General features: G+C 52.0%; 8 protein-coding genes across 8 annotated transcripts; 3 read left to right on the plus strand and 5 right to left on the minus strand.

The window, feature by feature from the left end:
- Nucleotides 1–2,086: 2,086 nt before the first annotated feature.
- BO97DRAFT_373287 (vacuolar protein sorting protein DigA) lies at nt 2,087–5,265 on the minus strand. Its single transcript, XM_025692898.1, has 3 exons — nt 4,962–5,265; nt 2,286–4,881; nt 2,087–2,223 (listed from the first exon to the last, which is right to left on the minus strand). Exons 1-3 carry the CDS (start codon nt 5,176–5,178, stop codon nt 2,139–2,141), a joined length of 2,898 nt encoding a protein of 965 aa, XP_025549196.1. The 5' UTR covers nt 5,179–5,265; the 3' UTR covers nt 2,087–2,138.
- A 147-nt stretch (nt 5,266–5,412) lies between these two features.
- On the minus strand, nt 5,413–8,261 carry BO97DRAFT_457004 (ubiquitin C-terminal hydrolase family protein; the record flags this gene model as incomplete). The annotated part of the gene is made up of 5 exons (XM_025699198.1): nt 5,413–6,844; nt 6,897–7,524; nt 7,582–7,956; nt 8,019–8,108; nt 8,190–8,261. The coding sequence occupies 5 exons, from the start codon at nt 8,259–8,261 to the stop codon at nt 5,709–5,711; spliced, it is 2,301 nt and encodes a 766-aa protein (XP_025549197.1). The 3' UTR covers nt 5,413–5,708.
- A 460-nt stretch (nt 8,262–8,721) lies between these two features.
- BO97DRAFT_373294 (mitochondrial 54S ribosomal protein uL5m) lies at nt 8,722–10,772 on the plus strand. Its single transcript, XM_025692899.1, has 3 exons — nt 8,722–9,323; nt 9,452–10,141; nt 10,277–10,772. The coding sequence occupies exons 1-3, from the start codon at nt 9,067–9,069 to the stop codon at nt 10,398–10,400; spliced, it is 1,071 nt and encodes a 356-aa protein (XP_025549198.1). The 5' UTR covers nt 8,722–9,066; the 3' UTR covers nt 10,401–10,772.
- Nucleotides 10,773–11,152: 380 nt separating this feature from the next.
- On the minus strand, nt 11,153–14,058 carry BO97DRAFT_416308 (STE11 family mitogen-activated protein kinase kinase kinase; the record flags this gene model as incomplete). Its single annotated transcript, XM_025696431.1, has 4 exons — nt 11,153–13,468; nt 13,525–13,676; nt 13,741–13,814; nt 13,877–14,058. 4 exons carry the CDS (start codon nt 14,056–14,058, stop codon nt 11,153–11,155), a joined length of 2,724 nt encoding a protein of 907 aa, XP_025549199.1.
- Nucleotides 14,059–16,779: 2,721 nt separating this feature from the next.
- BO97DRAFT_145965 (FTFMHR domain-containing protein) lies at nt 16,780–19,808 on the plus strand. Its single transcript, XM_025690138.1, has 3 exons — nt 16,780–16,953; nt 17,033–17,087; nt 17,150–19,808. Exons 1-3 carry the CDS (start codon nt 16,821–16,823, stop codon nt 19,617–19,619), a joined length of 2,658 nt encoding a protein of 885 aa, XP_025549200.1. The 5' UTR covers nt 16,780–16,820; the 3' UTR covers nt 19,620–19,808.
- Nucleotides 19,809–20,220: 412 nt separating this feature from the next.
- Nucleotides 20,221–21,118, minus strand: BO97DRAFT_436346 (C2H2 type zinc finger domain protein; the record flags this gene model as incomplete). Its single annotated transcript, XM_025697778.1, has 3 exons — nt 20,221–20,511; nt 20,590–20,679; nt 20,756–21,118. 3 exons carry the CDS (start codon nt 21,116–21,118, stop codon nt 20,221–20,223), a joined length of 744 nt encoding a protein of 247 aa, XP_025549201.1.
- Nucleotides 21,119–21,816: 698 nt separating this feature from the next.
- Nucleotides 21,817–25,206, plus strand: BO97DRAFT_145995 (uncharacterized protein). Its single transcript, XM_025690139.1, has 6 exons — nt 21,817–21,929; nt 21,997–22,083; nt 22,171–22,297; nt 22,367–22,544; nt 22,613–23,203; nt 23,259–25,206. Exons 1-6 carry the CDS (start codon nt 21,901–21,903, stop codon nt 24,893–24,895), a joined length of 2,649 nt encoding a protein of 882 aa, XP_025549202.1. The 5' UTR covers nt 21,817–21,900; the 3' UTR covers nt 24,896–25,206.
- A 600-nt stretch (nt 25,207–25,806) lies between these two features.
- BO97DRAFT_444939 (adenosine kinase) lies at nt 25,807–27,630 on the minus strand. The gene is made up of 6 exons (XM_025698505.1): nt 27,475–27,630; nt 27,376–27,391; nt 27,141–27,291; nt 26,399–27,078; nt 26,224–26,337; nt 25,807–26,144 (listed from the first exon to the last, which is right to left on the minus strand). Exons 1-6 carry the CDS (start codon nt 27,524–27,526, stop codon nt 26,105–26,107), a joined length of 1,053 nt encoding a protein of 350 aa, XP_025549203.1. The 5' UTR covers nt 27,527–27,630; the 3' UTR covers nt 25,807–26,104.
- Between the last annotated feature and the right edge of the window lie 6 nt (nt 27,631–27,636).

Consider the following 27,636-nt stretch of genomic DNA (forward strand, 5'->3'; position numbering starts at 1 on the left):
ATGTACATACTGCATGTATGGACTCCACATCTCCCCCCCCTCTATTTCTCCCTGCATGCATCAGATGCTATATGTAACATAGCAACATCTCCGTGCAGCAAGAGCAAAGCCGTACGACAAACAAAGCTCGATGACGAAGCCCCGCCGCATCAAAGGGTGCACAAAGAAAGCAGGGAAAAATGAAGAATCAGACCGAAGGATGCAAGGCGAGAAGAGCCCGGTTTCATCTTCAAAGACATTGATGGATGTAGTTTGGATGTTGCATAGACTGTACAATACATGAGATTAGCCATTTCCAATTGACCAGTCCAATTGGCCAGGTTTGTGAGGGAGAGTCAAATGGTGTTCTTTGCTTTGTAAAGCAGGATTGTTTGATTGATTGATCAAGGCAGGATTAAGTTCAATCGTTGGGTTTACAACTTTCCTATGCTTTCAAGCCCTCAGGCTATCTATCATCTACTCAATACTTCACCTCCATCTTGAGGGAATATCTATAGATGGATAAATAGATACCCTGCTATCTAGCAGCCAGTAAACCAAGGCACCAACATTACTGTACCTACTTTCTAAGCCTCCTATCGCGGCCTCCCTCAGACTTACCTAGTGTATATATATAACAAACAACAAGTCCAAACCACTGACCTCCACCCCTCTACCTGAAACAGCCACCCAGAAGCCACCAACAAAAATCCCCAAAAGCAGCTCAACACACCCCCTCGAAATCAGGGGGGAGGGGGAAAAGAAGGGCGCTTGGATAGCAGCAAACCACCTACCAGGTCCTGCACATTTGGCCTGCTGTTTGCCGCCGCCGCAGCAGTATCATCAACCAACAAATCCACCCCCTCGGGAAAAGCGTTTGTTGCACTTGCATTCGCCCCTCCCCTTCGTGCACGGAATCGATGCAGGGAAAAAAAGCACCAGACTATGCATGTTTGTACTCCAATATTTGTACGACGTGTGTGTGGCTTTGTGGCGGGACGGGTTTGAGATGAGGAGGTACCTACTACCTACCTTTCTACGGTATGTACGTACATCTACACTTAGTGCTGTGCTGTACTGTACTAGCTGGGCTTCGAGCTCTATGAGTAGGTCAGGGGAATGGGAAAGTTGCATCCGCGATACTATCCCCTCGACTTCGGCATCGGCATCTGCATCTGTATTTAATTGTGTACGGTGCGGTGCGCAACGAAAAGATCGCTTGATCGGCTTCCCAGATCCCGAAGGTATATTTGGCTTTCTGTACGAATGTATCGTAGTTACTGGATGTACAGTACATACATGCCGTATAGCAGGTTTAATTAAGGCTTGTGGATGCGGGTGGATGTGAGGGTTTGTGTGCTGGTCGTCCAGTATCACGTCTGGATGGCTTGCTGGCCGGCAGTAAGTAGGTGTGAAGGTGGCTCTCTATGTGTATGCGTGTCTCTCTCGTGTGCACATCTACCTGTCCCTCTGCCTTGATTGTCAGCTATCCCCATCAATCGCTACGAGCCGCGTAAACACAGTTCCGAGTCCGGCGCATGCATGTATGTGTATAGGTATGTATGTATATCCGGACTTGCTCGGAGCCGGTTGAATCTGGGATCGTGAGTTCCCCGATACTAGATCCGCGCGAGACGCTGGGTTGAACATAGTAATTGCAGGTTTTCTGTCTGCGAGCTGCAATTAAAAAGACAAACTGGTGGGGGAAGCGGCGTCGAACTTGGTTGCATTCTAGCAAGGAGGGAAAACTCTTCATGGGCGCATTGCATTCAAGGGGGAGGGGCTCGGCGACTTTGCGATGGGCTGGTCTTTGCTTGTGACCTTGGGATTTGGAGGGTCAGGGTTCATGTTCGCTTTCTCTAGATGGATGACTTGGTAGACTGGTTAGGTTGCGGTCTTGATGGTCGGGAGGGAGAAAGCTTTAGGAGTTGAGGGACTTGGTTTGGGGCGAGAACTTAGACATAGAACGAGTGTCCATAGACTACGAGTACAAGTAGCAGCGGCATCTGTGGTTCACGGACACGAGCATACTCCAGGCATACTGAATGTATATATATCCGATTGGAGAAGAATAAAAGAACATCGTAAACATCTCGAATAATTGCTTCACGCTCATAATGCAGAACCCAACTCATCAGATCTTACATACGACTCTTCATTTACAGCGTCCAATCATCCACTCCCTCCGAGCCCTCAATAAATGGCCGATCAATCTGCTTAATAGCATGGTCGCCGCAGAGGATACTGCCGTGCTTGTTAGTGACACTTTGAAAAGCCCCAAGCCGGCGCAAGAAAAAAAAACATACCATGCTTCCGCGATTAACCCATCGAGCTCACGTACAACTTCCTCTCGGCGCGCCGCACTGAGCGTCCCCTTATTGAGCTGTGCCTGCAAGTCGCGGATATACTTCTTCTTACCCCCGGCGCCCTCAAGAACCTCTTTGCCCAAGCAGTCGCTGTGGAAAGCGTGCTGACACGGAAACACAAAGAATTGTCGGCTGAGCACGGGCAATGAGCAGAGCCAGCACTTCTCCCCAGGCTCCACGATGGCGTAGCGCGTGTCGAGCGCCGCAATCTCCGTGCGGATCTGCCGGGCCGTGTGCGCCGAGTTGTCCATCTCCTGCCGCAGCCGGTCGATATGCCGGGAGTAATCCTCCAACGCACTGCAGATCTCGTCCTTGAAGTCGTCGATGACGACAAAGTCCGGGAAGAACGGAATGAGGTCCTCGATGCGGAGCAGCTCGCATCGGCGAAGGAATTCAATCGCATCCTTGATGCCCGTTCCGGGCTGCCGGATCTTTTTCTCTGCGACAAGGAGCCAGAGCTTCTTTCGGAGCTTGTCGTTTCCTTCCGGCCGGTCGGCCACAATTGCCGCGAGCTCAATGTCTTCATGCTGCAAAGCCAGCTCCACCGCTTGAAGATATTGCCCCATGGCGCTGTAAATGTGAACGCACGATTGCACGCGCTGGTGTTGGATGCAGAGACGCAGGGCAAAGTCGGCATCATACGGTGGAGGCGACGATTGTTGTGATTGCAGATACGTGAGAAGTCCTGCCTCCGACGTCGAGGGGCTGGAGGCATGAATCGATATAAGGGTATTGTGGACGGCGGCGGATGGGTTTGGGTGATTGACGATGATGAAGTTGAGGTATCGTACGGCCTGATTTTGCCCCAACGGGACATTAACCGTCTTGTTATAATTGAGTAAAGCAGGTATCAGTCGCTCCGGCTCCAGATTGGTCTGTCGCATCAAGATGTCGACCAGCCCGGCAGCAGCATGTGTCATAAGGACACTGCTATATTTGTAGAACACGTCCGGGTCACTTTGCCGTTGCAGGACATTGAGTGCCTCGGCCCATTTTTCTCGCAGGGTCCAGTAAGAGAGAACGTAGTTGTAATCATTGACTGTTGTAGCAAAGAAAAGCAGCTCCTCTTCGCGGCCGTGGCTGCTGACAATATCGTACGCCGTTTTCTTGTCCAGATCGGACCGATACCGAATGACGAAATCCTGGAACTCAGCTCGGACAGTGCTCAGCTCATCCTTAACTTCCTCTGTGCTGGTTCCCTCGGCGAGCTCTGCTCGAGTAGCGATGTTATCATCGAGGGAATTCAACTTTGTCATGAAGACCTCAACCAGCCAGCTTGCGACCATGATCCGTTGCATCGAAGAGGACTTCTTGTAGGTCGATAGCTGAGACAACAAGTACTTGCGCAACGCATCATGCTCTCCACGGTTGATCAATGTCAGACAGACCTCTTCAAAGCCTTTGCTGCTCTTGCCCCATACGGCGGCCGCCTCGAGATAGCGGCCTTTGTCTGCTAGGTAGTCACCTGAAGCCGTGGAGACGGCATCTTTTTGAGCACTGGTACGGGCGTATTTCAGAGCTTGGTCAAACATCTGCTTCTGTAGGTATACCTTCCACACATCTCTATCCTCGTCCTCAACTGCAATCTCGTAGATCTCTCTGCTTGTGAACAGCCAGTAAGTATGTTGCGTCGCGTCCGTCAAAAGACCCAAGGCACTTTGTCCTGGTTCCAACACGGCCTCATCAAAAACGATCTCCTCGCTCATCCGATTCACAGCCACGATCCTTCCCTCAACCAAGGCAAAGATATGCCATTGAGATAACGTCACCGCTGTGATTGGATCCTGAATGAGCTTCTTCCCCCCTCGCGCAGATTCGCTCGCAGGAAACAAAGACCGTGAAAGCATGCTAGCAGTCTCAAATGGTTTGCTGAGCTTATCAGGCGAGTACTGTAGTTGGCCGTGGAAGACGCCGTGAGAACTGAGCCACGCGAATTCCTTGTCCGTCACACCCCCGGTATTCTGTGCATCTGCGAGGATTGGCGAGATCGCCAACATCGATGGGGCGGCGCTAGAGGGCTTCTGGATCTCATGGGTCACAGGCGCCTCGCGCTGGAATAGATCGGCGTATACAGGGCTGCCTCCTTCGCGTCCGTACCTCCCGATGCGTCCCAGGAAGCTTAGCAACTTGCCGTGTGTCGCTATTAGCACCCGCCTCAGCTCCGGCTTCCCTGGAATCGACTCCGTCCACAGACCCGTGACAGGCGAGCCCTCCAGAGACTTGAAAACAGCATGCGCATATCTCTCTTCGCGCCGATAGAACTCGCTGGATGGCTCAATGTAAGCCTCCCAGATCTGCCCATCCGTAGTACCCAAGAGAATCTCTCTCGTCGAAGCTGTTGGGTGTGATGGACTCCAAGCGATACTTTCAATCGAAACGCCTTTCATTCGCGACAATGGCCTGGGTTGACGGGATTGACTGTGGAGGTAGTAGTTCTCGCCGAGGGTAGTTGTGATGATGAGATGGGATGCAGAAGGATCCAGGAACATTCGCCGGATCACGCCAATCTCTGAGGATTTCTTAGGAAGGTCGATATCTGGTCCAGAAGCTTGATTAGCATTGCGACGAAAGAGGATGCGGAGCGGTGGACTCATTCCGTCACTGGATCCAACTAACCATCTATGTCCTCGGGCGTATCCAGATCGATGCGAAGAATGCGCCCGGTTGACAAAGCTAGAACGAGCACATTGTTGGCTACCTGCGCGGCCACAAAGTCCGCTGCGAGAGGGAATTGAAGCTGAACATGTCGGACATCGAACATGGACAGCGCGGAATCCCCAGCTTCTGCGAGGTTGCTGGGAGCAACATAACCGCCAGACGTCTCCAGCGCCATGGTGCGCCAATGATCACTATCCAGTTTAGATCATAGCGGAACCGCAAAGAACAAAGCTTAAGTCAAGCTGGGAAGACAATGTCTGGCGCCCGAAAGTGGCTGATAATGACGAGTGGAGGATGGCTGGATTGGGGAATTGGGGGGAAGCTCGGGCGGTGGATGCCTTGGCAGATGTCTGCCTGAGGTATGCAGGCTGCACCCCATACAGCTACGGAGTACGGAGTAGCACAGGCAAAGAAGCCAACATCACCATATTAAACATTAGCTCGCCTCGCCATAGCTAAGCTATAGAGGCTAGCTAGAACTATTACTCTGCTGTCTTGGTATGCTGTCTATCTAACGCCGACGTATCTTCAAATCCCAGACTCTTCATAACACATAAACCATGCATCATCGCTAAGTATTAATGACCTCCTGCCTTGCCCTGCCAACCATGCAACCTTCGAATCCAGAGATAATGCTGTACAAAAAATGAGAAACAGTGGTGTAAGAGAAATGCAACAAGTCTAAATACGTCATAGATGACCGATTCACATAACTGTGCACTCCCGGTCCAATTTCCGTCCGATCTTATCGCGAGATTTGTCTTTGAGCTTATCCCGATATCGTTCTGAGTCTCGAGTCCGCCTTGGGCTTCTGTCCTTGCGTTCAATGTTTGGCGGTGGGAGTCGATCATTTGGGCCAAGCTCGTTCTCCGTTAAGTCTTCATCTTCGCCCTCAGCGAACTTTTCCCGACTGAGTCGACCAGTAAACCGCGAGAAGCTAAAGCTGATCCTGTTTTCACTGGCTTGACTCCCAGTACGGCTTCCAGGATTGCTCCTTGTTGCCCTGGAACTGCGTCGAGAGAAGGAAAATGAGTTCCTGCCTTCGTCATCTCTAGGCGTCAGCCTAGGTGAAGTCGACGGAACAGACCGCATCTGGACGCCGGGCTCAAAAGCTTCGGAAAATGTCACGCTTTGCTTCCTTCCATTATGTTCCACAGGTGTAGGCTCGGCTTGATCTGGGCTGGTAATTTCGAAACTGGGCCGACTGGATCTGTGTCCCTCCATGCCATCGATGATTGTATTATCCAGAGCAAGTGTCTGTAACTTCCTATGCATGTTGACCGCATCTGAATCATGTGAGTCCCTGGAAGTTTCCGATGACGGCGGCTTATGACCTAAGTTAGCTGCCGCTGCATCTTCATGGATGGGTAAAATCTGGTAGAACAAGAGATAAGGTGATTCAGTCTTTAATGCATGCTCAATGTCGATCAACGTAACTCGCTCGCTTGCTAGGTCATCAAACCTCATCCAATATTTGGGGGTGTCCGAGAAGGTGTCATCTTCCGATCCATGAGAGCTGGCTGGAGGTGCTCCAGCGCTGGTGCCCCTGACAATGGAAATATAGTGTCCTGAATCCACTGAGGTTCCCCGGTGGCAGACCATTGCTTGCAGCGATAGCTTGAAATTCCCATAGATCGGGCCTTCCTCATTCATGTTATCATCCTTGATGAAATGAGGCAGCCCAATCTCAGTTGGAATATCAACAAATATGTTCAGTCTCACTGCTTTGCCATTGGGCAGCATAGAATAGCGTTTCAGGCACATGCCAAGCATTGGACGCTTAGAAGAGAAATGCGCGGCGACTTGGGCGTCATTAGTCGGTGTGTTGTCCGTATACCACGCTGTAAGCCGTTAGCACGTGTCTTGTGGCCTTGTAAGACTGACAATTCATACGTATCAGACTAAAAAATTGCCACGCAGGCATCATCACTTCTTTCCGATAGGAACCTCGTCGTTGAGATGTAAGCACGCTATCCTTGTCCGTCCCATTCTCTGCATCGGGTATGAATCTTTCTTGAAGAATGCTGTTGCGACGATAGGAGGGAGGAGGATCTGATTCGATGACCTCTGTCAACGAGTTCACGGGTGTCATTTCATCCCAGCGCGGCGAGGGTGGCTGGCTGGAAGAAGGTGATAGCGGGGTGCTGACTTCCTCGACGTGGGTTGTGCAACCTTTGGAAAGGGAATCCAGAGACTTAGTCGAGCCAAACGTATGGCGCCGTTCCATATAGCGTTTCACCTCAATTTTGTTGTTGAAGTATGACTCCAAGCAGTCTTCCAGTGTAACCGTGTCGCCGTCGACAGGCTCTGGGATCGCGACCTCTAACAACCTTTCATTGACAAATTTATGATCGCCGCTGACGTCTTCCTTTCCTGTGTGGTAGATATCCATTTTGAGTGTGAGGAGTGGAAGCTCGAGCTTTTCTGTGATGAAGGTAAATGCCTCGGACGTGTCCTGCTGCCGTAGTCTCGCTGCATCTTCCCAACCGCATTCGGCGAGTGCATCCTGCAAGTGTTTCGTCTTCGGTGCACGTCAGTTGGCATGAAACAGAAGACAAAGTAGAGAAGATTTGCGTACAAGATCGGTGGTTATAAGCTTTCCGGATCGCAGCATGTTGACCCAGAGCCTTAGTAAAATTGAAAGTTTCCGACGGGACTCATCGTTGAAAGATTTATAGAGAATAGCTTCGAAGCAGTCCAGCCGGGCGAACATCGCGAAGAGTAGAGCATCCAGATAGCAAGTAACGCCTTCGCGATTCACTGCGCCGCGCAGTTTAGTGCTTGGTGTATAGCCCCGTATTATACCCTCGATCGAGTCCTCCAAGAGTAAAAGCAACTCAAAAGCTTTGTCCACATCGCCTTGCGCATGTTCGGACTGAATCGCATACACGAAGTGTTCTTCCTTCAGACCAGTAATGCCGAGCCGCGCGACACGTTGCTCCAGAATCTTAATCTACTAAACCGTCAACGAGGGCGTCCGGCAGGAAAAGTGTGCGATGAGGCTTCAATCCTCACCTTCTTTTGTTCTTCGCTTGCGTCTGTGGGAGGAATTTTATCTGATGAGAAGAGGCCTCGAAAGTGAGGACGGGACAGGACATTTGACGCCTAAAGTCGCAAACTCCATTAGTTTTCGGCTGCGGAAAAAGAGAGGGAAAAAAGATGAAGCTTTTCAAGAACCGTGCATACCTCGTCTTTCGCATGTTTTCCATCTTTATTGTTTCGCTCACGCCTGGTGAGAAATTTGTGTATACCACTCATCTTTCACAGTGCATGAATCCTAGCTAGATGGGGGAAAGAAGTGCGCAAGCGTGCAAATTGCGGAGTCGACGATGAACCGACATGTGGGGGGATCTATATTGATCCTTGCTCAGGCTCCAGAGTTCCGATCAAGCATGCGAAGATAGCGCCTGGTTGAGTCATAACACAGAATCAGATGAAAAAGATTAGGCGATGACCTTTATTTACTCCATTCTATCAGCATTCTTGTCTTTTCTTTTATGAAACCACGTAAAGACAGATTGGGTAGCCAGTTGGTTACCTCGTAACTCTTACACACCAGCTGAAAGCGAAGCCAGTGACATCACATGCGCCACCACAATGATATGAAAGACGAACAATGAACGACGACTGAGCAACGCGGCAAAAATTGACTGGGATATAGACGAGGGAGGACAGGAGATGCCTGTCAGAAGACCATAGCACCCGATCGACAGCGAGATCTCCGGTGGCCAGTTTCACGGAGGCCTGCGATAAGCCAGTCAGTCTCGTTCTAGTTCCCTCTGTTCGGTCGGACAGCTTTCTGGTCAGTGGCGGGGATGACGAGCCGTGATCACATGTGGAGCCCGCGCGGGAGAGAGGGGCAGAAATGCAAGATGCGCGGCCTGATCTCCCCGCCAGATCTCTCAGGCAGTCAGGCAGTCAGGCAGACAGGCAGACAGGAACAGGGTCACATGATCGTCCGCTTCTCCCCCGAAAGAGTCGATGCATCTCCGGTGCGGGAAACAATTTTTGGGAGTCCCAGTCTTGACTCGAATCTCAGCCCACAACATCCCCAGGAGTTCTCATGGCTGCTAGCGAGTCCTCCAGATACCTGGCAAGGTCGCTGCCACGGGCGTTGGCGCCCTCTGCTCGCCCACATACCTTGTGCTGGCGCCGCGATGCCTCCGATCAGGCCTCGTCGAGATCTCCATCCGTCAACGACTTGAACGAGCTGGAGACCATTACTAGCCTTTCCTCCACGACGCCGCCCGCTGAGATTGTGGAAACCTTCGATCCCATTGCCAGATCTAGATCTCGCAAGACTCAATTGCCTCGGAGTCGGTAGGTCTCCCTCCCCCTCAGCCGCGCTTTCACCACTCGGACTGCGCTCGCAGCGATCATTGATTTTGTTGGCCCCCGGGGCCTGCCTCCCCGTTGTCCCATATACTAACCCAACTTCCAAATCTCAGTTATCAATTCCGATCTCCCAAATACTACCGTGGTCCGCTCCACCCTCACCAGCCTCCTCCTCCCACCGACCCTTCTTCCCGACTTTTCGTCCCGGGCCCATTCTCCCTTCCCCGAGTAGAGCAGACCTGGCAATCGACCGTCGCATCGGACATCCTCAGCCTGCTCTATGTCCACAACCCCCCGGGCTTCAAGCCGCCGGTCAAGGCGCCCCGTCTCCGCAGCTGGGACGACAGCTCCCCCTACCACAAGAACCGACCGCTTCGTGGTCCGCGCGGTGGTGACGTGCTCCGCCTCCTCCGCAAACCCATCGACTTCAACAACGTCCCCAAGCTCGAGCGCATCACCATTCACAGCTACGTCAACATGGCGACGGAGAGCTCGTCCTGGATCCACACGGCCGGTATCGCCGTGCAGGCCATCTCCAACGTGCGCGTGCAGACCTACAAGTCCAAGGCCAGTGTCGTGAAATGGGGCATCGCCCCCGGCCGCGACACCGTGGCCTGCAAGGCGGAGCTGAGCGGCGAGAACATGCTGCACTTCTTCGGCAAGCTGGTCGATATCGTCATGCCCCGTATCAAGGATTGGCGGGGTATCAAGGGTAGCAGTGGTGACAGCAGCGGAAACATCACCTTCGGTCTTGACCCCGAGGCTGTCGCTCTGTTCCCGGAGATCGAGGTCAACTATGACATGTAAGTTGCTCAAAGCTCTTTGGAAAGATCTATTCCATCTACTCCAGTCTCTTAGCAGTCAATGCCCATGACTTCCAACGGGCTTGAGCGGTGTCAAGGTCGTTGTGGATGGCAGGCTAACACCCGTAACACCAGGTACCCCCCCAAGATGATCCCCGGTTGCCACATCACCCTCCACACTACCGCCAGAACCGACAAGGATGCCCGTCTCCTGCTTAGCGCCATGGGAATCCCCTTCTACGGCAAGATCAATCACTAAATCATGGACGTTGCTCGCCATTTCCCAAAGTAGATACCGCTGCGCAACCAGTTTGCTCAATGATTGCACGGCGAGGTGACTCTTTTCCTTGCAGATTCTTGCCATAGGGTCATTTCTCCCAAGAGTGAAATTCTTTGTTTGGTCTTCTCTTGTTATTCTGGATATTTTTGGCTGGACATTGAAACGTGTAACATGGAGGGTATGTCTCTGGTGCTGTTAGATCTTATGTAAAATACGCCTTCTGCTTTCTTGATTCTGTGTGCATTCTCCCTTTTACAAGCCGTTCTACTGATTGTGAGACATAAAGTATGAAAATATTTTCTTTTCCATTTCGGTATCGCTGTGCAGGGTGTCTTCTCCTATACCAACCGCATAGACTTGTTCTCATATTTACTTTCTGTGTCTGAGAAGCAATGCCCACATTATTAACATTACATACAGGGAACCAGTAAGGATCCAAACAGGTTAGAGTGCTTTGTACACAGGATGGAGGACCACTTTCGCCTTATCCGGACAAATCGACTGCCGTGAATATGCCTGGCCTAAACGAATGGGCAACACGCAAGATGCAAATGCAAGAGCGGTAAGGAAAGAGTGAAAAGAAAAACCAACCATGCAGTGGATACATAGACAATGAGCGCGCAAAACGAAGGGGTATTGAAATATCAAAGTCCGAGCAGTACTAATAAGGGAAAGATAAATCCAAAGAGCAAAAAGGGCTGGGCTGTCATCAATCAATGCTTGACAGGAAACTATCCAGCAAGAGGAGTCTTCAAAAACGGGCAAGTGAGCAGTTCGTCTGCTGACGGCCTTTGCTCGTAATCCACTTGGAAGGTCTGATCCAAGAAATCCACGGCTTCGGCGCTGGCATGCTCGGGAGCCGGCGGCCTGGCCTTGTTGCTTCCAATTGCGAAAATGGCTTGTAATTGACTGCAGTCGGGGAATGGATGGGCTCCAATGAACATCTCGACCACCAAACAACCCAGACTCCAGATGTCAGCCTTCTTCGTGTGCGCCGTCTGACGAACCACTTCCGGTGCCATCCAGTAGACACTACCCTGCAACGAGGGGCGGTGCAGGTGACCACCACCAGTGCCACTGGCACGAGCACCGAGAAGAGTAGAAGCTTCCACTCGTTTTGAGATACCGAAATCGGAAATCTTGATGCCTCCTTTGTTGTCCACAAGGATGTTAGCACCCTTGATATCGCGGTGAATGATGTCACAACTGTGGAGATAGGACAAGCCCGCCAAAATCTGTCGAACGAAGTTCTTGATCAGGGGCTCTTGGAAGGTGTTGTACTGTTTCAACATCGTAGCAATAGATCCTCCTGGCACATACTCCAAGAAAATATTCAGATACTGGTCGTCTGCGGAAGTGCCCAGATATTGCACGATGTTCGGATGGTGCATCCCTTGTAGAAGCTCGATCTCATGCTTGAGGGCAGTGACCATACTGTTTTTGCGCTTGTCGAATTCTGTGCCCTTAGTCGCAGAGGGTATCTCGACTTGTTTGACGGCCATGAGCTCTCCAGTAATCGCATGGAGTGCAAGGAACACACTGCCAAAAGATCCTTCTCCAATCAGAGAACCTTTCATCCAGTTCTTTGGGGCGAAGTTGTTGCCCGCCAAAAAGTCTGTAAGACCATCATCCTGCTCTTCTCCATCTTCGGCCACTAGAACACTCAATCGTTCATTGAGTGAACCGCCGTCAGTTGCCGCAACGCTGGCATTCTCATCAAGAAGACTCTGACGAGAAGTTGTGGGATCATCAGAACCACTATCAAAGGAAACATATGACTTGCGGTTCGGCTCAATAGGCGACTCTTCCTGAAGCGGTTGCAGAGAGCTGGAAGCGATCGAATCTCTGTAGGACGGTGTTGGCAGGCTGAACTTTGACACGGAGAGAGGTCTCGACGAGCGGGTCGGTCCAGCATTGAGCCAAGTGTCGGCGATGCTCGGCATCGGCGGCGCATCCCTCAAACTAGACGCGTAGCTGGTGTTGCTGACAACGCTCAGGCGACTTGCTGCACGGCTCAGACGCTGCGACCTTCGGACAGACATGCGCATTGTCTTCTCAATGTCCTCCCGGTGGTGGCCTGGGAAGTAAGACGTAATCTCGTGTATAATCATCTCACTTGGGGGACGAGCACCGAAGAAGTGTCGCAACTTGGCAGCAGAATAAGCGGGGCCTTCCAAGTTGGCTGACCGCACTTCATGCTCGCTAGGTGTTGGATTTTGTCGAGACGAGACAGGAGACATCGGTTGTCTGATGTTAAGCCAGGATTCGCCGGTCAGCTGCTGGATCTTAAGCTGGTTGCGCACATTAGAACTGCTCAAAGCGTTCATGTGAGCAACCTGGCTTTCATCTACCGCCAGTTGCGAAGCCCGACGGAGCTCATCCGTATCTGGTTCTCCAGCATGAATCTTGCGAAGGATAAGACGACCTCGCTCTGGTCTGTGACTATTTTCGCATATCTCCATAAGCTCATGGTCCGCGAGCCTCCTGCAATTGGAGGGATCGGGTTCCAAGCCATCCATCACATAGAAGCAATAATTGCGATACTGATGCTCGGGAAGCTGCAATTTTTTCAGAACGCACAGAATAATCTCATCCGCCGTTTTGCAGTGCTTGATGTCAAGCACCTTGGTCTGACCACCGGTGTATATGACTCTGATGACAGGCGAGTTTGTCGGCAACTGTCCCATCGTCAAGCCATCCAGGCTCGGGTTCTGTCTCAAATGCGAGCCATTCCGATTGTTGTGACCGTTTTCGCTCGGAGTGCCTGGCTTTCGGGTGGTGATTGACCCAGCAGATGGTGGATGACTGAAGTATCCTGATCCCTGTTCCTTTCGCCCGGTTTCCATCGGACTACTTGCGACATACTGTTGAGCACGGAGAGGCGATCCGGGTCGCGATGACGACCGACCGGCGGAGTAAGTATGAGAAGTAGTTTCGGCTGCTCGAGACGTGCGGCGTGCACTCGTTGTTGGGCGATGATTGGACTGGCGGGCTGTCCCGGATGAGGCGGCTGTGTAAGTTACGGCTTCAAGCGCAGCCAATTGGTTCTGGTTTCATGTTGAGCATGGTATCTTTCGGGCAGAAAGCATAGTGTCAGGCTTACCATCGTTCTTTGTTTTCTGTTGAGGACGGATTTGTTTCTCAGTTGCTTGATGGCGACAAAGATTCGGACGCGGTCGCCAATCTTCTTGATGCCCATCTCTTGCAGAATCTTTTGATCACATTCAATAAGATTATTGCCGTTGACATTGTTCGCTATGTATTGTCAGTCTAGGCAAGAGACTGGTAAGGAGCCCTGAGGCGCGGATTGTTGCAGTACCTTTGAACAGAGCTTCATATTGACCACAATTTATGCTGTGAAGCCAAGCAATAACCTGCTTCTCGTCCCAGGACCTGGTATAACAATGAGAATTTTGATCGGCCACAAAAAAGGTACATCTGCATGACAGACTCACCGTACAGCATCCAGGCCGTCGGGCTGGTCCGAAAAATCTGACTCCGTCGGACTGGCGAACAACGTGCCATTCTGAGGATCGCCGAGGCTAGCGGTCTTCTGCGCCGCGCCAGTGTAGTAAGAAGTTGTCGGAGTCTGCGTGGATTGCAGGCCCAGCGGGTTGTATGTGGCCTTTGCTAGCATATTTGCGAGGGTCCGCGGGCACTGCGAAAGGTAGAATAGGTTCGAGATTCTCTAGTTGAGTTGAGGCCTCAGGCGAAGGTCTGAGCACCGGCGACCGGTAAAGAACCCCAGCTTATTTTACGGTGTCGTCGTAGGGTTCGAGCTGAACGATATATCCCAAAAGCCAACTGTGAGCGTTGAGATCTCGACTGAGATTTCGTGTGGGGTCTAATGCATGGTACGAGTTTGTTTATCTGGTTATGATGGTGCATGTTAGTGGATATAGCGCAGAAGTGGGGGAAGGCGATAGAGGAGCAATGCGACAGGCGCTCGGGGAAGAAGGAGAAGGGGGTTTGACTTACTGTTTAATCAATCCAAGAGCACGGGGACGTTTGGCAGCAGATTAGCACTAGAAAGAGTGGCTTCGTGATCTGCCTGGCCTAGGCTCACTTTGGCTCTCTTGCTCTCACACCAGGTGAGATGTCAGGCTGAGTGCTCTCAGGTACTTTGAAGCACTTCCCACACACTGAAAAGAGAATACCAACGATGGACCAGTCAAAGCGCCCAGGTTAGGCGAAGGCAGGACTGATCGCAGCTATAGCCGCCGAATCCAAGTCAGAAAAGGCTGGGGGTGGTGGCGGTGGAAATAAGATAGAGAAGTGTGAAAGACGAAAAGGGGAGGGGATGGTGGGCGAGATAGGCAGACAAGACAGGTTGAGAAACAGACAGCCACCTCGCCAGTGTCTGAGCACATTCAAACTCCCTCTCTCTCTGTCTATGTCTATCGGTCTGGGTCTCACAGTCTCATAGACGGAGAAGATGGTTTAATGGATCTGAGAGAGCGGTGTTAGGCCGATCCATCGGGGACGATGGGCACCTCCGACATGGCGTCGACTGCGGGATCATTCTCAAACACGCCGCCGACGGCTGATTTGTCAAGGGCGCCCAAACCTGAAACAATGAACCCAAAAAGGCCCCCCCTTCGGACTTGAAGTTCTCTCTCTCTCTCTGCTTATCATTGCCCGCCCATCCCCGCCTAACTATTCTTAGGGGAAGTTCCATGGTTTGCTGCTGCGAGAGGCTTGGTACGTGCGGGAAAAAAAAACACTCTCGGCTCATGTTAAAACCCACACCAAACCACAACAAACATGGCTTCTAGTTATTCTTTCATTCTTGTGAACTTTATGGTAGTGACAACTGCCGACTCTCAAGTCAAAACAGAAACACATGCCGGGCTGGCCACAGCTTAGTTCAAAAGGCTGTGTCATGTATGTACTATACTAAGTATGTCGGTCGGTCGGTTGGTCGGTCGGTCGGTTCCCAGTTCCGCGGGGGTAACAATAGTAAGTAGATTGATTGATTGAGCATTGGACCGGGCACCAACACTTCACCCGGAGATTTGCCAGATACCGGTTCTTGTACTCATGGTAGTAGAGGTATGAGTTATATGCACGTCATTCTCTCTACTAGTAACCACGGGTGACTGAACAGGTTCACAACATCCTTTCTGTTATTCAAGGGGCAGTCGTCTAGGTTGATCCTACGCCCTGAGTCCCTCTCGCCTGACTCGCCAAGCTTCGGCTACGGTGGGGATGGCTTCATCGTTGAGTCGCCTCCAACTGATCCTGTCTTGTCAGTCTGGTCATCCTGCAACACAGAGAATAGGTTCGAGCTATTCTGGACAGATACTGTCGGTTAGGGAGTGACCTTGAAGAAAGGGGTAGTCTAGGCATCATTAGATGATGCATAGAAACAGCGAAGGTTATAGTATCAGGTCCAGCCTATTCAAGGTAACTCGTGCGTCCCTAGTTAAGGTTCACCCGACTCTCGTATATATATTTAGTTATTGACGTGTTGGCATCTTTGTCTTCATGAGTCAAGGAATGTGTTGAATCTTCTCCCAAGAACCCCACACGGACTTGCCTCATCATGCGAAAAGGGGCTGCTCAAAGGACAAGCAAGCTCTACATGGGGATCATGATGCACCCTGAGTAACAATGCAGGTAGTAGGAGTAGTAGGGCACAGAATTTCGAAGACCTGACTTACTCGGCGAAGTATAAGTACTAAGACATGTTTGACGTGTCTGCGCATCCTGTCAGCGTTAGAAGACTAAAGTAGGGTTTCATGTCTAGCCTTTTGATGAAGCAATTATCTCTCCGTGGGTTGAACGACAATTTATAGATCTATGTGCCGACGAGTACACCAACTCACATTCCTCCCCGACCCCTCACCTTGCTCTTTAAAAATTGAATTCTTGGTGAGAATGGGGATAAACCGTATGCCCCCATTCAATCTCCCGCAAGCTAAATGAGGGAATGAGGAGACTGTTCAAGTGTGTTGATCACCCCAAGTGAACATCTCCGCACCAGTGGGGATGGCGGAGTCGCTTGATCGCAGAGGAGTTATGCACGGGGACGGTGGTTAGCTGCGTGCAAAACTGCCAAACGGGACAATGCAGCTGCGACACTTTTGCTTCAGTCCGAGGGGACATGCATCACGTTTGGGAGCGGGGAAAGATTCCCCGAACAGGCTATAATGACCATTCGTCTGTGGCAAGCAGGCAGACAGACAGACGTCCTTTCCCATGGTAGGTAGATCCTGGAGGACTGTACAGTACAGTACGGTCCTAGTTAGTAGGGCTTGGGACTTTCCGGTCGGGGCATTGCTCCTGCCACGTGACCCTCTCTCGCAAAACCCCCTCATGTCGACCCCACAGTTTTTCTTCCCCGCTCGCCTGTAATCCCATCCAAAAGGACATGGTCCAATTCCACGGCCATTCGCCATGGAGGACGAAAGAGCCAACCCAGGCAAAGTGAGGAAGAAGAGTGCCCCGACCCATCGCAAGTCTCTGTCCTGTGAATATTGCAGCAGATCGTTTGCGCGCCTGGAACATCTTCAGCGCCATCTCCGCACCCGTTGAGTAACCCCCGAGAACTCTCCTCAGCACGATCTTGCCAGTCTACAAATGGGATTCTAATCGTCTGCATTGCTTAGACACCAAGGAGAAACCTTTCTCATGTGATATCTGTTCCAAATCATTTGCTCGAAGGTATGCTTATCATCCCCGTGGCATCCACATCCATCCGCGCTAATATGGGGGGATTTTGATAGTGACCTGCTCGTACGACACGAGCGGCTAGTCCACCCTACCGAAACCGCCGCCAGTCGAGACCATCGCACGCAAAACAACAGCCAGGATGTGCCCCAGACGCCATCATCTATAATCCAGCCTGCTCACCATGAGTCCCGTATGCTAGAGCTTGCCGACGCTGTCCCACTGCATACGCAACCTGTTCCGCAGCCTCCGCCAGAGGTCCAAGTACAACCTCCCCCGATAGTGGAAACAACTCACTTCAATCCATCGTGGGGGTACGACCTGAATCTGCTCTCGCATGCAGCAAGTCATGTTGCCCTTGAGGGTGAACAGGAGAGTCTCGAGTCGATACGGAAGTCTTCACAAAACGTTGCGCCTCCTCAGCCGCTCGCCCACATCCCAGAAAGAGCGATAACTGATAATTATGGCGTGGAACCGTCAATCTTAGACCTTGCTGATCTTGGTGACCCGGTTCAGGACTTTACTGTCTTCTTGGAGAGTGTCGGGCTCTCTTCAGACTGGGACTCCGGGGTGTTTTCCACTGTCGAAGAACCCATGTTGCCGACCACACTTCCAATGGAGTCTAAGCCCTCTGTTCGCGAAATGGGAAGGCTCGGCCCCGAACTTCTGAGCGATCCACGAACTGCAGCGGAAGAAGCACCTTCGTTCTCGAATTTCGGATCACGGCTACCATCCCTGCAACCAGAACCGCATGAAGTAGATGATCGCCTTGGCTTCGCGGATGAGGGACCCCGTGCCGCGTGGGATATAACTAATGCGGACCGCCAAGTCTTTGTCGCTAAACTTGAGGAATTTGCTTATATACTGCCCAAGAACTTTGTGCCACCCTCGAGACACGCTTTGTCTCGTTTCTTCGCTGGCTATATAAATGGATTGAATGAACATCTCCCCTTTATCCATGTTCCCACCCTTTCTGTCGCAAAATGCTCTCCAGAGCTCACTCTTGCATTGGCAGCAGCTGGATCCCATTACCGCTTTGAAAACAACCGAGGGATCGAGCTCTTCCATGCCGCAAAAGCCATTTTGCTCCAGCGTCTCCACAGAAGAGACAGCAAGCAAGTTGCCTGTCCGACATGGAACTTTTTATCACCGGGATCGGGCTTTCATAATTCTCGTGGCTCTTCCACCACCTCTAATCATGCTAGTAGCCCGTTCCACCACCATCAACAGCAGACTCACCATCACCACCACACCCCGTATCCAACAGACGCATCGGGTTACTCTGCGGAGGATTCGGATGCCCACATGGAAGTCATTCGAACCTTCCTACTGCTCACGGTATTTGCTTCCTGGGAAAGGCACCCTGAATTATTAAGGGAGATCCTCTCGCTCCAGAGCACTTTGGCAAGGCTCGTGAGAGAACATGGTCTGTCAGAGCCGCCTCCTAGCTCCGATCCCAACAACTGGGAAGAGTGGATTCGGAGAGAGGGCAACAGACGCACGAAATTTATCGTGTATTGTTTTTTCAACCTACATTCTATCATGTACAATATCCCCCCGCTGATCCTGAACGCAGAGTTGAAGCTGAACATGCCGTGCTCGCACGATGTTTGGAAAGCAACCAATGCGGCCCAGTGGCGGCGGGTGGCTCGCATGCGACATGGATCTGAGGTCCCCTTCCAAGAGGCGTTTGCTAAATTGTTCCTCAAGTCGAATATGTCAGGCTCCACGGCACCCATATCTCCCCTCGGAAACTACATCCTCATCCACGCTCTCATCCAGCAGATATTCTTTGCACGCCAGCTGTGTCTCTCTGCACCGACCATGCAGGGTACCAGCCTGAGGGGGGAGGATCTGTCTGTTCTGGATAATTCTTTGAGCGCGTGGAAAGCGCTATGGAAACGCACTCCCGAGTCCAGTATCGACCCACAGAACCCGGCAGGTCCTATCGCATTCACGTCCACTGCTCTTCTTGGCCTCGCCTATATCCGGTTGCACGTGGATTTGGGGCCTTGCCGTCGCCTCATGACGCAGGATCCAGGTCAGATCGCGCGAGCCCTAGGTGAATCACCGCTTATCGCTCGGAGTCCTCGCCTGATTATGGCCTTGCTGCATTCTGCTCATGCTCTCTCGATTCCGGTGCGCCTGGGCATCGACTTCGTCGCGAGAACGCATTCTTTCTTTTGGAGCATTCAGCATTCCCTCTGTAGTTTGGAATGTGCCTTTCTTCTCAGCCGCTGGTTGCTCTCTATACCAGTAACCCACGCCGAGCAGAGGCTCTCAGACCATGAACGGAAGTTACTTCTTTGGATTAAGAGCATGATGGATGAAACCGACATGGCTGTCGATCCACCGGGAGCACCGGACATGGACTTTATCGCCAATCCATATAAAGCAAAGCAGCTGAGTGTCGCTATTGTTCGTGTATGGGCTCGAACATTCAAGGGAAACACTAGTTGGGCCATAGTAGATCTGGTCGGTTCAAGCCTAGATGCTTATGCTGACCTGCTTGAGACCACACCATGATCGCTCCGAGGCTTGGCAATTCCTGGGTTATACGCTGGCTTCCCTTGGGATGAAAAGTTGTTCATCACCGAGGGACTCCTAGCAATATTGAGAGCTGCTGGAAATCACATCCTTAATATTCATGGTCACCCACGTGGTTAAATTCCTGGGGAGAAGAAGATATACCATCTTGCTGTATACCCATGCTTCTCATTATACTTCCCTCGATCACCCTTGTATATAGATAGTTTATGATTTGCTATGTCTCGTGGATGAAAGCGAACTCCTGCGCTGTTGTCACTTGTCCTGACATGATTCCCACTCTGCCATGAGCGGCATATGTTCTGCGGCACAGAGGTATCAGGGCTTGAGAACGAAAAAGAACAGAAACGACAGTGATGCTCTTTTCTTTCATGTGGTGGTTGCTGCAGTTCCTTCTGGGAGGCACCTGGCTTCGCGTGGCCTGTTTCCCTATTTCAGCAAGGCGCAAAGAGTATGATTTACTGAATTATTCGGCGTCGAGATACCGCGATGAATCACAATCTTGTCCCGTTCGTTTGCCTGTTTCCATCTCCAATCCACCAATAGGGTCTTCTAAGCTGTATGCTTCTTTAGTGCAAGGTCAGGACCTCCTACCAACTCTGCCCTGGTGTCTGGTGACACTGGATGGCACAAAGCGCAGGGCAGACATGGACTTTTCCAGCTCGGCGATTTCCATCTCATCGGAGCCTTGGGCGGTTGCAGGTGTCGGCCGAGCACCCGAGCTCGAGGACACGGAAGTCTGTCTGTTCCTCAGTCGCCCTTCCTGGGGTGAGTTGGGAGTGGCAGATAAACGGCGCCGGTGCGTCTTGGTTGGCCGTAACAAGGAGGTCTGTTTATCGATGCCATCGTTGACTATGTAGAAATTGTATGTCTGCGCGTGTATCATGATTAGAACACAAGCCGAAAGTGCCGGTATGCGGCCAAGAGAGTGGGTGTGGCTGCTTCTCACCTTGGGAAACATATGCTTGTCGATGAGATGCATTCTGCGCTTCTGGGGCGTTGAGCATTTCCGCTCACAGTCCTCGATAAAGCAACCGTACTGGTTGACCAAGTCATCAGGGTCAGTGATCTACAAAGACGAGGGCAGGGTCAGGTATGGCGAGGCATGAACATACAGTCTTCTCGCCTCGTTCCCGCCGCGTGGCGACGATGGCGTCATGATTCTCTTCGATGTGAAGGGTGAGGAACCGATCCGTGGGGAAGTTCTTCCCACACTGGGAGCAGCGGTTGACGTGGGCCTGGCGGTAATGGACCTCGTAGTCTTCGTACGAGACAAAGGCGATGGTGTCCCGGTGCGGCGGGAGAGAGCAATGCATGACTTCAGCAACCGGAGCAGCTGTGTCTGGTAAGTGCATCTTGAAGCGTCCGAGAGAGGGCGCGGTGGAGGAAGCCGGGGATACCGGCCAGGACCCATCCTCAGACGACAACAGATCGGCGGTGGGTGAGCCGGAATCGCTACGCGAGCGCTTGGTGGACATGTTGGCGACTGCTGTCCTGCGTTTGAAGAGGAGAATGGCAGCAGTGATAGGTCAGTCGCGAGGTAATAGTTCACTCTGCAGCGATGGTGTGACACTTGGACCATCCATTGGTGGAAGGTCAATCTTACTACCTGTGCAGATGAGTTAGGATTTTGTTTCATTCGGTGGTTAAAGAGGGGTTTTAGTGTGGACTGTATAGAGTTATATCTCTAATAACCTACTGTTGGTCAAAGGAGCAGTAATTTGGGGAGATCGTCTTTTCAATGCATTTTCCAGAAGTGTAACTATACAGTAAGTTAAAACAGTAGAACAGTAAGCAAGCTGAGACTCGTTCTATTGGGCCACTAGCCGTCACCGCCTTCCGTGGAGGTCCATCCCGCAGTGCCCGCTGATTCCATCCTATTTTGTCTCGAAGAAAAGTTCCCTGGTGATAACTTAGTTCTATGGGTTTTTCCCTTCAGCGAGCGGCGGCCCTCAACCCCTCCGTTGTTCGTCCTTATTATCACCACCCTCTTCTTGGACTCCCCTATCACCTTTATTCTCATTATCTTCTTTATCTTGTGTGTTTTGCTGCCATTGGTTTCAATTCACCACCCCCCTCCCCCCCGCCCTGACGTTTGTGAACTGCGTCCCGTCCCCGCTCACCGCGCTCGTTCTACTACCACTAACTGATGGATCGTTCACTGCTCTTGTCGCCCGCACACTCTCAACCAGCCATAGCCATCTGACGGCGAAGTCAACGGTGGAGGTGACGCGGGCTCCGGTGATCTCATTCCCTGAGCATGGCGTCCGCGTTCCAGGATACGTGGCAGTCAGTGACCTCGCCGTGTTCCCGCGTGCTTTTCTTACACTGTGTTGCTAATATTCACATCACAAAGAACTGCGCTCGATCTTGAAAGAGAGCTACTAAAGAGCCTTGCCGAAAAAGAGCCCACGTTTGCTGAAATCTCCCATCATCTGTCGGAGTCAGTTTGGATCTCCTCTTTCCCGCCCTCCTCCTGTTGCGCGCAAACTGGTCTGACCTTTTGTCTTTTCTTCCTCGCCTGTCGCAGACTTCGCTCCGCTTGTCAAAATGCTATTCTCCAGGACCTCGACGCCGCCCGCTCCGTCGATGTCGAAGGCCGCCTGTGGGATAGTCATCTCAAGATCAACAATCGATTCCGTAAATTGCTGTCTCGCGTGAGTCTCTAACGGTGGCCCTGTCCGCTTCCGGGACGCCCGTCTCTAATTCGTGATGTGCGATGGCAGTTTCGTGAGGAGAACGGGAAGAAGAAAAAGCCGGTAGAGAAGAGGAAGCTCGAGAAGCATTACCTCGAATTCATCAAATCCAGTCAGCGGTTCTATCGAGGCTATATCCAGCAATTGTCCTCCCATGTCGGAGGGATCCCGGAGCTGGAAAAGGTTGCCCGGAAGTTCAATTTCGACAGTGAGCAAACCGCAGGTCCCGTCATCTTGGCCATTGTACCATCGTTTGGATTCCTAAACCCTTCACAGATCTATCGGCAGAGTCATCCTTGCAAGCTACTGAGGCCCTCAGAAAGCGCATTCTCCAGTCTTGTCACGCGACCTTGATCCGGTTGGGCGACCTTTCCCGCTATCGCGAAACTGAGCTGGTCACGAAGGAGCGCAACTGGGGCCCCGCAATCGGTTATTATGACCTGGCTACCCTGATCTACCCAGCCTCTGGTGCGTCGCATAACCAGCTGGCAGTCATTGCGTTGGCCGATGGCAACCATCTTCGAACTACATATCATTTGTACAGGGCTCTAGCAGCCCAGGAGCCCCATCCGCCAGCCAAGGGTAACTTGGAAATTGAATTTAGAAAGGTCATGAATGCATGGGCCAAGCGCGAGCTGATTCGCCCCGAAGACGCTGGTATTCCTGGCAGGGCATTGGCCCCTTGGTTTGTATATCTTCATGCGCAATGTTACAAGGGCGTTGACTTCCCTGAGCATGACGAGCTTGAGAGCGAAGTACTGAATCAGCTCGCTGTTGATCTCAAGGAACGCTCGCTCGAAGGCACTTTGCAGAAATTCGTTTTGATCAACATTAGTGCAGAAGAATTTTCCAGGACACGCTCGAATGGTAAGACTCCCGCTATCATTGATGCGCAAATTTTATCAACTGACCCAATACTTAGAAGAATCCGTGTCCAGTGCGCGCGCATTTTTTCAGCGTATCAATGTGAAGACGTTCTTCACTCTACTTCAGATTCTCCTTGCTGAGGTAGAGCGATTTGCCGCTGAAGACTCTAGCAACAAGGACGCGCAAACCGGTCCTGACAAGGTCACCGTAGTCGCCCGTCGGGTCCTTCCCGCACTTCGAAACTACAGTTCCTGGCTGCTCACAGTCAGCAACTTGCTAGCAGCGCATAAACAAGAAAAGGACACTCCTTTGGCAGTCCAGATCACGGAGTTTTGGAAGATATATGCTAACACATTAACTCTCCTGGCCTCAACTTTCGATGTAGTGCATCTTCCCGAAATCGACTATTTATTAGAGGAAGATGAAGAGACACTGGGCTTTGCGCCCTTGAGCAAGGGAACAACCTCGCGCAGATACCTGGATTCGAGTGGTCAGCAGAAGCCTCGAATGAACGACCCAGGAGTGGAACGTAATCATCCGAATATGGAAATGCTCTACCGAATCCGCGAATTTGTGATCGATGGCTTGGATCTGGTAGTCAGCAATAAAATACCTATCGCACTCGTCGATGACGAAGACAAGAAGACATTCATCTACAAGGAGGAAGACCTCCCCTCGCAATTCTTCGCCAGTCCCCCGGGCCACGCTCATACGCTATCCTCCGCTAGCATCGAACGGGACGAGATTCAGCAAGCGAACCGTGATCTTAGCCACGCTCCAGATGCTAAAAGTGTCTTCGGTGGATCGCAGGCGGCGTCCATGTCTGCTAGTATGCATCGTATTGTCGAAGGCGTGGAACGATTGGTGGATTCGGACACGTACGAGAATGCCCCGAGCGTGCCAGAACGCCTGACGTTCCCCGCGAGTGGTAGTCGTCAGCGACCGTCAAGTCAATACTTCGACACAAGCACGGAGGCGATCTTCCGCGAAGACCTTCTTCCTCGGCAAACCCCAATGGCCCCTCCTGGACTTGGACCGCCGATGGCCAGTGGCTCGGCTCCTCTTGTCCGTGTCTCGTCATCCCAATCTTATACTCCTCGCCCTGCGCTTCCCAGCATCCCCAGCATTTGGAACACAGCCTTATCCTCCGGTCTCGGTAGTGATGCCCCATCTCCCCGGACGCCTCCTGGCCTTGGGCATCAATACCCAGGTCATTTACTATCCGGAAGCATCGGCAGCCCTTCAAGCCACCACACATCCCAAGAGTCTTTCGCGAACGAGCTCATGCTCCGCCAAAACCTGGTGAGCCAAGCCCAAGCTGCTCAACTCCAGGGTTCTCTACACCACATTCCCGGTCCCGGCTCAGTTCCCTCTTCATGGCTGCCCTCCTCCAGTCCATCACTTCAGAACCACCGGCTCTCCGGCCTTGCCTGGGACCGGGCGCTTCTGGATGCGGGCACCGGCGAGGGATCAATGGCGCTTCCCGGCCATCCGTCAGCATCAGCACCAAGCCTGGGTTCCCCGAGCGGCCTAGTCAACGCCTCCTGGGCCAACGACGCCTTCCTCGCTAGCACATTGTCCTCCGGTGCAGGCTACCCTAGCTCTTCTAGCTTCAATAGCAGCGCTCGCAAGGCCCCTGCGCAGTACGGTGCCATCGGTCAGACTACACCTCGCTACGGTCATGGTGGTTGATCTTATTGCCACCATGCTTGGTCTGGGAATTGAATCAGTTCAAGTCCGTTCAGTCCTGTGATGGGCAGCAAAGAGTGACTGTGGGTTTCTCATTACTTCAACTCATCTGCCTGTCTCTTGGCCACTCGTTTCCCTTTTCAAAACGCCTCCTCGAACTGCGGATGTAAAAACGTGCGGTATGCCCGCGCGATACGTATACACACACAGCGGACACGAATCAGACAGAGCTCTGAAGAGTACGTCAGACGAATGGGTAAAGGAATATCATGATTCTTGAGAGGAACAGGGAATGAGCCTAGGCCAAAGACAAGACATCGCGCTAGCCCGATTGATCTATTTCGCCAGCTACGTTGTTTTTACTCTTTGACTCGGCTCGAGCGGATTGGAAGGGGTCGAAACGAACGTCGTACAATGAGGACGGGGAGACAACAAAAATTGTATGGCATGCACGCGTCCTCAGTCGGACTGCTTTCTAACTCAGAAGGGGAAAGGAGGCGGAGAGTGTGCAGACGAGAGGGTATTCCGCTGGGTTCCTCATAGCGCAAATACACTGTCTACAATATTGGTGATGCGTTCTTTCTAAAGCCTGGATGAGAACGGTTCAACGAGGCAAGCAGCAACATGTATCGAGCCGGTCTAGTTTTCCAAGCTCTACCATCCTTCTCCTTTGCGTGTAGTGAAACAACCTGTCACTTCCCGTTCTTATTCGGCTACTTTTCTCTCTTCCTTGTACTTCTGAAGCAGTCGTCCCACCCCGGTGATCGATTCTCTTTTCGTTTCGAGAAAATGAACACAGTGATCGGTTTCCCGAGGCAAGGCGAGACAGGATGGGAAGATTTCCGATTTATCTACGCCGTATAACTTGATTACTAGGCAAAATCATATGGTCATCATAGTTTCGTCGTTGAGAACGCCATCTGCCTACTCAGCCGATCTATCTCTTTAAATTCCATCGGAGTGAGGCACTTTTCACATCAGATTCATGTAGGGAAGTTTAAGCAATTCAGAAGCAAATATAAAAGATAAAATGGTCAAAGACGTTAAGTCAACGACGGGAAAATTTGGGTATAGAGGGTTGAATCCTAAACTAGAAAGGAAAGGTCTTTTTTTTTTCTTCTTCTACTGGTCGGTAGCCATAGACATATTGATGTATGTCCTCAGTCCCGTGATGTCGGACGAGACTTGGTTCAGGGATTGGTGTCGAGGGTTTTAGTTGGAGGGGGTGTAGGTCTGCTTGGGGAAGGGGAAACTATAGGCAGGGAGTGGAACGTTAGCCGGTCTCTTCCAGGAGTGGAATCAGGTTGTAGGCTGGGTTCATAGTGACTTACGAAGGTCCCAACTCCTGGATGCTGAGGGAAGCGAGCCACTGGCCGAGGTCGATGCTCTCCTCAAGGGACTTGCCCTGGACAACACCGGCGCAGAAACCACCAGCAAAGGCATCACTACAGATGAGTCAGATCAAGAGTTTCTCAGGTCAAAGTGGAGGTTCTCGAGTCTACTCACCCAGCACCGTTGGTGTCGTTGATGCTGCTCTTGGGGATCTCGCGGACGGGGAACTGCTTGACCTCGACTTCACCGTTGGGCTTGACGGTGGCAGCGACGGTGGGGTCGGTGCCCTGGGTCACGATGGCGACGCGGGGGCGGCTGGTGTTCTTCTTGGGCAGCTGAGCCAGCTTCTTGGCGATCTCGACAACATCGTCGGTGCCCCATTCGTGGCTCTCGGCGTAGGAACGAGCCTCGGTCTCGTTGCAGAAAGTGTAGTCGGTGTAGGGCAGGACGCTGTCGAGCTGCTCCTTGAAGAACTGGGGGATGAAAGGCGCAGAGAGGGACAGCATGAAAACCTTGTTCTTAGCAGCAGCCTCCTCACCCAGAGCCTGGATGGCAGGAACGCTGACGGTCAAGTGGTAGCCACCGACGTAGTAGAACTGAGCCTTCTCGACGAGAGACCAGACGTGGGGCTGCTTGAGGTGGTCGAGCTTGTACTCGTTGGCAGCAGCCAGGTGGGTGCACATGCTACGGTTGTGGCCGGTGATGATGACACCGCACTTGCCAGTGGGCTGAACATCATCAACGCGGTACTCGGTGTGGACACCGGCCTTAGTGCAGGCCTCCTTCAGGATGTCGGCGTACTTGTCTTTGCCGACACAGCCAATGTACATGACGGAGTTCTCGGGAAGGATGTACTAAATCCGCCGGGCGTTAGTCAATAGTCTCCGACGCCGAACGGAGGATGCGGAGCTCGTACCTGAGCACCACGGGCAGTGTTCTGGGCAGCACCACCGGCAATGAGCTTCGCGTCACGGCCAAGGAGCTCCTCATACAGACCCATGTGCTTGTCCTCGGCGAGGATGGCATCGTTGTCCTTCAAGCCGTACTTCTCAAGGAGAGCGGCATCACTGCGCGGTGTCGAAGATCAGTAAAGGTTGCATACATTGACACACAAGGTAAGAGAGCTGGCCACTGAGGGACTCGTGACTTACCCAACAGCCTGGATGTCTGTACAGCTCATCAATCTGATGTTAGTCTGACGATAACCCAGAATAGTGGGGGAGGTAAAGGAGGGGGAGAATCCCACGCACCCAGGAGAGGATTCTCGAGGCACAACAAAGAGTAACCCTGAGGAGCAGCCATTGTGACGGGATGAAGGGAGTGATGGGAGGAGAACGAAGGGGAAATAAGATGAATTGAAGAGAAAAAGAAGAGAGAGATGGGGGTGGAGGGAGGGGAGAAGGAGGGGAGAA

Source organism: Aspergillus homomorphus (genome assembly GCF_003184865.1).
Source record: "Aspergillus homomorphus CBS 101889 unplaced genomic scaffold BO97scaffold_32, whole genome shotgun sequence".
Classification (NCBI taxonomy): Eukaryota; Fungi; Ascomycota; class Eurotiomycetes; order Eurotiales; family Aspergillaceae; genus Aspergillus; species Aspergillus homomorphus.

Coding starts and splice junctions, on each gene's coding strand:
- BO97DRAFT_145965 (XM_025690138.1), top strand. CDS start 16,821: ATGGAGGACGAAAGAGCCAACCCAGGCAAAGTGAGGAAGAAGAGTGCC. Junction 16,954..17,032: donor TCAGCGCCATCTCCGCACCC/GTTGAGTAACCC, acceptor TGCATTGCTTAG/ACACCAAGGAGAAACCTTTC. Junction 17,088..17,149: donor TCCAAATCATTTGCTCGAAG/GTATGCTTATCA, acceptor GGATTTTGATAG/TGACCTGCTCGTACGACACG.
- BO97DRAFT_145995 (XM_025690139.1), top strand. CDS start 21,901: ATGGCGTCCGCGTTCCAGGATACGTGGCA. Junction 22,298..22,366: donor TCCGTAAATTGCTGTCTCGC/GTGAGTCTCTAA, acceptor GTGCGATGGCAG/TTTCGTGAGGAGAACGGGAA. Junction 22,545..22,612: donor CCGGAAGTTCAATTTCGACA/GTGAGCAAACCG, acceptor AACCCTTCACAG/ATCTATCGGCAGAGTCATCC.
- BO97DRAFT_373287 (XM_025692898.1), bottom strand. CDS start 5,178: ATGGCGCTGGAGACGTCTGGCGGTTATGTTGCTCCCAGCAACCTCGCA. Junction 4,882..4,961: donor TACGCCCGAGGACATAGATG/GTTAGTTGGATC, acceptor CTTCTGGACCAG/ATATCGACCTTCCTAAGAAA. Junction 2,224..2,285: donor GGGTTAATCGCGGAAGCATG/GTATGTTTTTTT, acceptor CAAGCACGGCAG/TATCCTCTGCGGCGACCATG.
- BO97DRAFT_444939 (XM_025698505.1), bottom strand. CDS start 27,526: ATGGCTGCTCCTCAGGGTTACTCTTTGTTGTGCCTCGAGAATCCTCTC. Junction 27,079..27,140: donor ACACTGCCCGTGGTGCTCAG/GTACGAGCTCCG, acceptor CGGCGGATTTAG/TACATCCTTCCCGAGAACTC. Junction 26,145..26,223: donor ATCCAGGAGTTGGGACCTTC/GTAAGTCACTAT, acceptor CCCTGCCTATAG/TTTCCCCTTCCCCAAGCAGA.
- BO97DRAFT_373294 (XM_025692899.1), top strand. CDS start 9,067: ATGGCTGCTAGCGAGTCCTCCAGATACCTGGCAAGGTCGCTGCCACGG. Junction 9,324..9,451: donor ACTCAATTGCCTCGGAGTCG/GTAGGTCTCCCT, acceptor TCCAAATCTCAG/TTATCAATTCCGATCTCCCA. Junction 10,142..10,276: donor ATCGAGGTCAACTATGACAT/GTAAGTTGCTCA, acceptor CCGTAACACCAG/GTACCCCCCCAAGATGATCC.